Genomic DNA, 8689 nt, shown 5'->3' with positions numbered 1-8689 from the left:
CTAACCAAAACTCTTACATAAACCCATCTTATTATTTGGTTCCATTAACTAAAGAATGTGGAGCGTGAAGCTTTTGGTGCTGTTTCTGGTTGCAATGATGGTGAGTTCTAGTTGCATGACAACAAGGCCGACAAGAGCCGTGATCGGCGGAACATACGGCTGGCGAGAGCAACAGCGATACCATGTCGTCAGGAAAGAAAATGAGGTTGAACGGCGGAACATGGTCGAGGATAGCTCGGACAAGAACATAGACAATCACCACAACATTCCAAGACAAAGGTATGATGATTGGGGCAACAATTCTCCCAACATTGGTGATGAAGGAAATGAATAGAAATCAATACCATTGAGCTATGTGCTATATGTTGTGAGGTTATTTTGAAATATGAGAATTTCTATTTAAAAAACATGAGTGTTTTAAATTAAAATCGGAACCGTTATTGATTTTTTAGTTAAGTATAATCGTTCACTTGTAAAATTACCTTTTATAAAAAATAACAATTTTAAGATTCACGTTAAAATTTATAAAAAATTAAGTTTGAAAATTAATTATGTAAAGTGTAATACCCTCACGACATTCAAAATTAATATCTTGATAACTATGCGTTATTAAAATTTCAAAATTCAGAAATCTGAAACCTAATATTTGATTATAATCCTTTGAAGCATTCATATATAATAAAACAATTTTATTTGAACTGAAGCATATTAAATGTGTTCATGCTTACACATAATTGCTTGTTTATCCTACCTTCTTGATTATATTTTCTTTTTGATAATTTCATTATAGGTTAAGATTATATTTACTTTTTTGATATAATGTCTAAAATTATTATAGTTTTTTTAACTCATAAATAAGAGATAATGCACTTCAGAGCATTGGAACCTATGTCATCCTATATTAACAATAATATTCATGTTAATCGAGCCAAAACTCAATCGAGTATTGAACACGTATCTTAATACTTCTAAAAAGAATCCCTTCTTTTCTATTGTGTTTGAGCGTCGGCCACCCAAAGGGTATACGACCACCGCTTCAGATTCTCCAACACTAATGGTTCATCGTCGTTTAGGTTTGGGATGATGACTTTAGGTAAACCGAAAGGGTCCCCTTTTTTACTTCCTTTTGACCTTTCTCCTACCTTGTCGGCAAGTTTTGAGTAAAAGGGTCGTGGGTGGTGATGGTAATGGTGGGCTATTGTGTGAAGCTCGGTTGAGGAGGTAGGAAGTTACAAATATGGTGAACAGGGTTGTGAAGGGCGGAGATGTTGAGTGGGCGAAAGAGAATGTGGAATTTGGTTTTTCTTCCGTAAAAGAATCTACCTGTTGAATTTAAGGTTTCGGCTATTAAAAGGTGCATGAGCTCCTCATGGGATTGCCAGCTGCTACAATGAGCTGAAGGTACTGCTGCCAGGACCCGCGACCCTGCGACCTTGCAATTATCCTGGGCAGCTAACGAGCCAAGAAGAGTTTTGGACTTTTTTTTTGTAATTTTATAAAATAGTAAAGTATTCTCTTACTAATGGGTCAAAGCCCAAAGCCTTTTTTGTCCATCACCATCCAAGCAAATAAAATTCGATGTCTACACTATATATATCAAAACTAAAGTTGGCTTGGCTGTTAAGAGTTTGTCTATGTTTATTTTTGGCAATTAGAAGGCGTATTTTTTTTTATGGAATTAGCATTGATTTTAATGGTCAAAAAGCATTTCTTTTGGAAATTAAAAAAAAAACACCTTCAAATTTACATCTTTTAATTTCAATAAGACTCAACTGGCAAAGCAAACATAGTTTGCAAAAACAAGAATAAAATTATTTATTTAAAATGTAAGACATTATTCACTTAAATTCTAAAATTATTAAGATAAAATATGGGTAAATTGTAAATCTATTCCCTTATATTTACTTAAAATTACATTTTGATATGAAAATTACTTTATAATCACTAATATTATTGACTTATAACATCACTCAACCACTAACTCAAGTTGAGTTTAACTTTAAAATCAAATTGTGTAAATAGCCTCTATAGTTTTTCTTTTGAGCTAATTTAATTATTTTACTTCTTTCCTTCAAAGACTCGAGGAGAAAAATGATGATTAGATCTGTCTAAAGCCCGAGTTATCTAGACTCGGTTATCTACTTAATCTGGTAAGCTTAATATAAGATAATTCGATCCAACCCATAAATAAGCCTGAAAGAGGCATTTTCTATCAAACGAGAAGACAAATTTCCAGCAAAAGAGAAGGCAAAAGGAAACAAGTTCCATAACCATAACTGCTTCAGATGCAATTACAGACACCGGAATTTTTGAGTTTCGAACTAAAACTTAAGCTTGTGCACAAAATATGGAAGTAAAACATATTGTTTAAACATCAGTTTAGCCATATTCCTGGCTGTTAAAATTGCTAAAAGTTGTGTTTCTTTTAACTTGTTGCAACATTTACCAGATATTTCCTACTGGTCTGGGAACATATTTATATGTGCAGATTACGATAGGTGTTAAAAGAGGGGGACTGTTGGGGGAAAAACACGGCTTCTTTACAACTAAAACTCGAATTGCAGCTTTGATTCACTGCAAATCGACTGAAAATGCACTACTTCAATTACACTTCTTTCCGCGTAGGTTTCTCCCGTGAGTGTTGATTGGAGCGGCTTTAGTTGTTGTCGGTTGTTTGGATGAAGGATCGGAATTGATGGATGAAAGATTTGGGCTGCGAGCCTTTGGGTATGGATGAATGGTCGCAAGTTCACGGATACGGCATACCACTGTCTTTGGTAATGGACGTACATAATGCTTCATGTTAGTCTCACCCTGCAACTAACGTTTAAAACAATGATTGTGATTGCACCATATATAAACTGTTCTTAGTAAAACACAATATGACCATGAAGAAAAATTGTCCTACTGACATTGTAGTGAGTGGACCACTTAATTAGGCAGATCAAATCAACTTGGATCGAGTCAATTTAAGTTTTAAAATTGCTAGGTCATGTCAATTTTGTTCATTTTCGAGTTCAGGTCATTTTGGGTTGGAGTCGTTTCAGGTTGGGTTTGGTCATGTACACTTAGGTCTTTTTGGGTTAATTGTTTGATTCATTCCAAGTTCAAAGGGTTCAGATTGTTGACTTTTTATAGTCAAACAAGGTAGAGTCGGGTTAATCAAATCAGGTTCTTGGAATCAGACTAGAAGTGATAAGTCTAATAAGGAGTAATGTAACTCGAAACAATAATTTGCATATGAAAGTGCAAATAAAGAAGGAAAAAACGAAAAACGGGAAGCTAACCTCTTTCCTGTTGTGTTTATGAGCAGAGCTAGATCTTAGAAGGTTTCGCCATTTGTCCTGTAGAGGGAGATCCGTATTTAAAAATAATTTGAGTATGAAAACATGGGGAAAACTATATGGTTGGATAAAGCAGCGAGGTACCCTTAGATCAACAGGTGTCCGGTAAGCAGATGATGCGAATAGAAGCTTTTTAATATCGGTCCATCTTCCAACACCATACTGAGCAATTCCATCAACCAACTTAATCACCTCCGCAAGAGTCCACATCCTTTGATGCTTCCTCCTATCACAAGCCGTTTTGAATCTTTTGGTCCTCTTACACTCATCTTCAGATTCAGATGCTGAAAGCTCACAATCAGATTCAAACTCCTGCAAAGAAAAAGAGAAAAATAATCACACTGAAGGAAGTACCATTTACTACTTCCAAAGCTGCAAAACAAAAAACGAAAATCAAGGAACGAGAATGCCATCTCGTGCAAGTGAGAACAACAGTATCACAGCCTCAGTAGTCACTTGTTTTATTCTAGCTCAAAGTTTGCATAGAAGAAAATCTAATCTCATAAAGTTCTCCATACAATATACAAAAGGTTCCATACAGCATGTATCAATGCATATATGATACCATAATAAATTTCTATACTAAAATACAGCAAAATAACCCTACCAAGATGTCAACAAATATGTGTTACCAGAAGGCAGTGAAGATTTTTAAAAACCATTTCCTTACATCTAATGTTTTAACCAAGGTTTTCAGAACTGGACCGGTGGTTGAACTGGTCAGACCTCCAGTCACCGCTCCGATAAAAAATCATTAAAAACTCATTAAACCAGTTCAGTCCAATCATCTGGTCTAGTTCTGAAAACGATTTTTAAAAACCATTTCCTTACATCTAATGTTTTAACCAAGGTTTTCAGAACTGGACCGGTGGTCGAACCGGTCAGACCTCCAGCTCACCGCTCCGATAAAAAATCATTAAAAAATCATTAAACCAGTTCAGTCCAACCATCTGGTCTAGTTCTGAAAACCATGGTTTTAACATGTATTTGTGGGAAATATCACCAATTTGCAACTAGAATTTACAATAGTTGTTTTTATTCCTCGTACTCTGTGGTTCTCTAGGTTTCATGGCAACCACACAGCAATCAAGGCCAATATCTAAATAAATGAAAATGATGAATAAAAACATACACAAGCCACTGAAGTGAGAGATAAGAAAGAGAAGAGAGCGGAAAGTGGCAGTTCTACCATTTTTGGCATAATTTTCTTGGGACGTCCTCTTCGTGATTGGGATTCAGATGGGACTTGTGAAAATTCTTCTTGTGATCTGACTTTAAGGCACTTGTTCTTTCCAGAAGTAGTAGAATTTCTAGAAAATTCCTCAATATACCTCTTAGTAGGTTTCCGTAGTCTCTTCTGTCGGAGAAGAGTGCCACCTTTTGTTACTTTAACAGAGCTTTTTACTTTCTTATTAGACACTATAAAACTTACTAAAGGTTTTTCGTCATCAGACTCAACAAAATCTTGCCCATGTTCTTTACTAGGACGAATGGTTTCCATAACTGGAGCCTGACACCCACATTCGCTCCTAATGGTATGATGTATATCACAATTGACCATCTTCCCAAGCACACCATTCTTGCTGTTGGATTCTTGAACAGTTACAATCGATGATTCTGACATGCCACCAACACTATTACTACTTCCACCAGGTGAATGACTTTCAGAACTTGAGTTACGCAAATTTGATCCTACGTAAGGGCCACAATCCAATTCAGAGAACTTTTCTGGAAATTCAATATCTGAACCAGAAAAAAAAAAAAGAGGGAACATAAATAGGAGCATCCTGTGTTATAGAACATAGCTCATATTCAATTAGCAAAAAAAGACTCACCCAAAAGAAAATCTTCACATGCACTGGAGAGATCATGTGCTGCTTGAATATCATCCACTTCATCAACTTCATCCAGCAATCCATCAAGAACCTATTAAAGCAGTATTTCATCAGATATTAGCATACCACATATGCAGGTTTGTATATAGAACACAACCTTCAAAAGAAAACAAATAAAAGGGGAAGCAATAACAAGCATTTATAAAGCATAAGACAGAAAATATAAGGAAAGTAATGCATCAAACATGAATTGGATATGACATGACAGCCTCAGGAATAAGTTAGACATACTTCAAGCTTCAAATCATCTCCTCCTTGACCGTGGATAGAATCCAGCCCACCTTATCAAGCAGAAAAGTTTTAACAGCATCAGAAGAACAACTCAGAAAATAAAAAGCTGAACAACAGCATTTCTTGTGTTCGACAAAGGAATATAGAGTTAGTGTCTAGTTTCTACTAGTTCATTCTCACATACTTCAGTGCAATATTTGAGAAACATATGTCTAACAGCAAATAAGCACCAAATCTTGGAATGCTACTCTGCCGGTGACTCATAAGCTTTCATGTCCTGAGATGATTATGACCATTCATTACTTGAAATCAAGTCTTAGAACATCTAGTCCAAGACTGTCCTGGCACAACTCAGAACTTTCTGGACTTTAAACAATTAATGCTAACTTTTGAGTTATCCAGACCAACTAATTGGATAAAATTAATAAAAACATATACTAAGCAGGATTAATTAGTTCAATCAATTTAGAGATAAAAAGCTCAATAACCCTCGAAGCATTTATTTTAACCAGTTCAAAGCACAATATATGTCGCTTGTGCATGTGCAGAACAGAGGGCAAGAAATTTTATGCTCAAATCATTCTACAAAAGAATGTTAGCAAGTTCATGCATCTAGAATGCACTGTTTTCATATGCACTGTTTTCATTTTTCTGCCCCTGGAAAATAGCCGCACACTTTGGTTTTAAAGGGATGAGACTGAACCCTCAAAGAGTACTTATTGAACACTGTCAATGCTTCTACATGATGCCGCTGACAACCTAGAAACACTTCAAGGATCGTCTTCCTTTTCTGTCTAAACAACAGCATCAGTAAAAAGAACAGTGAAAAGCTATTAGAGAATTACCAGAACCAATTTTCCAGCCATAATCAAAAGCACAAGAGAAGTCCTCCATTTTCAAGTGTTTTTCTATATTCTCCTTCCCGAAACAAAAGACTCTGTCTACCGAGACATGTTCACTTTTAGGTTCCACGAGTAAATGCTCAACCTCAGTTGCTTCATCTTTCAAGCCAGGGCCAAGGGATTCATCAACCTATATCCAGACAACACAAGCAGGAGAAGAGGGCGAGGGGGCATTGTATAATTTATCAAATTTCATGCTTATTTAAGGAGAATGTCATAAGTAAAAAGATGTGGAGGGATGACCAAGACTGTAAAAGGTCACTAAGCATCAATTAAAAAAAAGAGGAGGCAAAACAAAGAAACATTAAAATAAGGATTAAATAATTGAAAATTGATTTTTCCTTTCAAGAAGGTACCTCAGGTACTCCCAAAAATTATTAGATCAAATTTCATAATTAAATAACAGACATGCATTGCATTGCCCTGCAAGTTGCAAAACCTAAGGATAAGGGAGTCATGGACTCATGGAACACATAAGATTTTCAAATATTGAAGCTAATGGTAAATCCACAAATAAAAAAGGTTAAAGAACAGTTTCTTACACTTTGACGTTTCACATCAGCAGGCTTCTTTATCAAATGCGGTTTCCTCTCCGTTCTCATTTTATAACCTTAACTTGTACTACAATTCAAGACCTGCATTCATGTTTCCAGTTTTTCCCTACATCAAATGGAAATTGATAAAATTATTGTCCTTGGGACATCAAAAAATAGTTGACTTAACAAATCCAGGAAAAATGGAAAACAAACATTCACAATTCCACTAATTAACTTCAAGGAAGGGATTTTAAATAAACAAACACTTTTGAGTTAATCATCAATATAGTACTCATATCGTACTTGTGTACCTTCACTTTATCATACTTTTGTTTAAGGTAATACATATTTATATAAACTTTGGTGCGTTAATAATTCGTGCTATATAGATTTTGACTCGTTCATGTATTCCTGTCATGTTTGTATTATAATTTGTGTCCTCTAGTATTTTAATTTCTTTTCCCCATGTAATGTAATTGTATAGTGTTCTAAGTTGCTATAGACCTTATATTCTCACCTGCACCAGAAATTATAACCTTTAAAGAGACTAACTAGTACAACAAAATATCAACAAGCCAATGAAGATTCTAGCCACGATACAAATTTACAATAAACAAACTCAATCCAAGAATACTAAAAGATGAAAATGATAAAGTTCAAGTCTATAAATTTCAACTAGTAATCTAACATTAAAAAAATTCATGAACTGTAAGTAGAATTTCAAATAAAAAATGATTTTGCAATTTCTATACCTAACATTCCTTAGATAAATATAATATATACATATATATACAAAAGCCTACTCTAGCTGCTTAGCTCAGCTAAATTTAAAATTTTCATTTCCTAATCTCGCGAAAAAAAGGGGAACAAAAAAATTTTGAAGAAGCTTATCCACTTTACTAAAACATGAAAACCGACGAGGCAAAAAAAAAAAAATTTCAAACAAATTTTCTTTTCCGTTTTCCTTTTCCCGGTGTTCTCTCAGTAACCAAACAAACACTAAAATCGCATGCTGTTAAACTGAGGGGGGGAAAAAAAACTAAACATACCTCATTTCATCTGTAAACAACACGGCAACCACTTATCACTCTCCGATCTACTTAATTTCCAGCTCAAAACAGAAGCCTTTAAAAGTATAAAAGAAAAATAGAACACAAATTCAAGATCTGATATAATCTATGAAAACAAATAAAAAATCTCAATCTAAAAAAAAACAAAGGAAAAAAACCTGACCTTTGAGATCAAGATAAAGAGAGTGTGTTCAGTGAAAATAAAAATAAAATAAAATAAGCGAATGTTCGAAAGAGTAAAGCTTAAAACCGCCAAGAAATAAAAAAAATGATGAAAAGTAGAAATAAAAATATATATATAACGGAATCGAAACGGATTTTTATTTTACTGAACATTGAGGAATGTTATGGTTTAATTCGGTTTTAGTCCTTCTACTTCCTTCTATTTTAATTTGACTTAATTTATAGGTTAAAATATGCTCTAAATTCTTTAATATTTGTATATTTTAATTTAATCCCTATATTGTTATTTTTGAATTTAGTTGTCTACTTTTTGAATTTTCAAAAGTTAGGTCCAATTTGTTTACATTATGAAAATTCTTTTATTAAATTCATTGATGTGATATTTTGAAATAATAAAATATTTATTTGGTGGCCATGTATTAAAAATGTTATAATGAATTGGAATTTAACAACAAGGGTAACAATCGAACTTGAATTTCTAAATTTGAAAAATAAAGGATTAATTTTCTTAAGCCGCACAATGTTTAA

The 8689-nt window shown here is 34.0% G+C and overlaps 2 protein-coding genes across 5 annotated transcripts; one reads left to right on the top strand and one right to left on the bottom strand.

Annotated features, from left to right (window-relative positions):
• On the top strand, window positions 1-1673 carry LOC105786417 (uncharacterized). The gene is made up of 2 exons (XM_012612831.2): window positions 1-279; window positions 1074-1673. Exons 1-2 carry the CDS (start codon window positions 56-58, stop codon window positions 1162-1164), a joined length of 315 nt encoding a protein of 104 aa, XP_012468285.1. The 5' UTR covers window positions 1-55; the 3' UTR covers window positions 1165-1673.
• A 633-nt stretch (window positions 1674-2306) lies between these two features.
• On the bottom strand, window positions 2307-8253 carry LOC105786415 (uncharacterized). 4 transcript variants are annotated; one of them, XM_012612828.2, is made up of 10 exons: window positions 8142-8253; window positions 7958-8033; window positions 6915-7032; window positions 6316-6502; window positions 5471-5520; window positions 5180-5270; window positions 4534-5087; window positions 3429-3656; window positions 3288-3344; window positions 2307-2820 (listed from the first exon to the last, which is right to left on the bottom strand). In XM_012612828.2, exons 3-10 carry the CDS (start codon window positions 6972-6974, stop codon window positions 2602-2604), a joined length of 1446 nt encoding a protein of 481 aa, XP_012468282.1. In that variant the 5' UTR covers window positions 6975-7032; window positions 7958-8033; window positions 8142-8253; the 3' UTR covers window positions 2307-2601. The 4 variants fall into 4 exon arrangements, with proteins under 4 accessions (XP_012468282.1, XP_012468284.1, XP_052476475.1 ...); XM_012612830.2 differs by having other exon boundaries at window positions 2307-2814; XM_052620515.1 differs by having other exon boundaries at window positions 4534-5036.
• Between the last annotated feature and the right edge of the window lie 436 nt (window positions 8254-8689).

This window comes from Gossypium raimondii, chromosome 1, assembly GCF_025698545.1.
Source record: "Gossypium raimondii isolate GPD5lz chromosome 1, ASM2569854v1, whole genome shotgun sequence".
NCBI classification, from domain to species: domain Eukaryota; kingdom Viridiplantae; phylum Streptophyta; class Magnoliopsida; order Malvales; family Malvaceae; genus Gossypium; species Gossypium raimondii.
The sequence above is the reverse complement of the archived record's forward strand: the minus strand, read 5'-3'. Positions and strand labels throughout refer to the sequence as shown.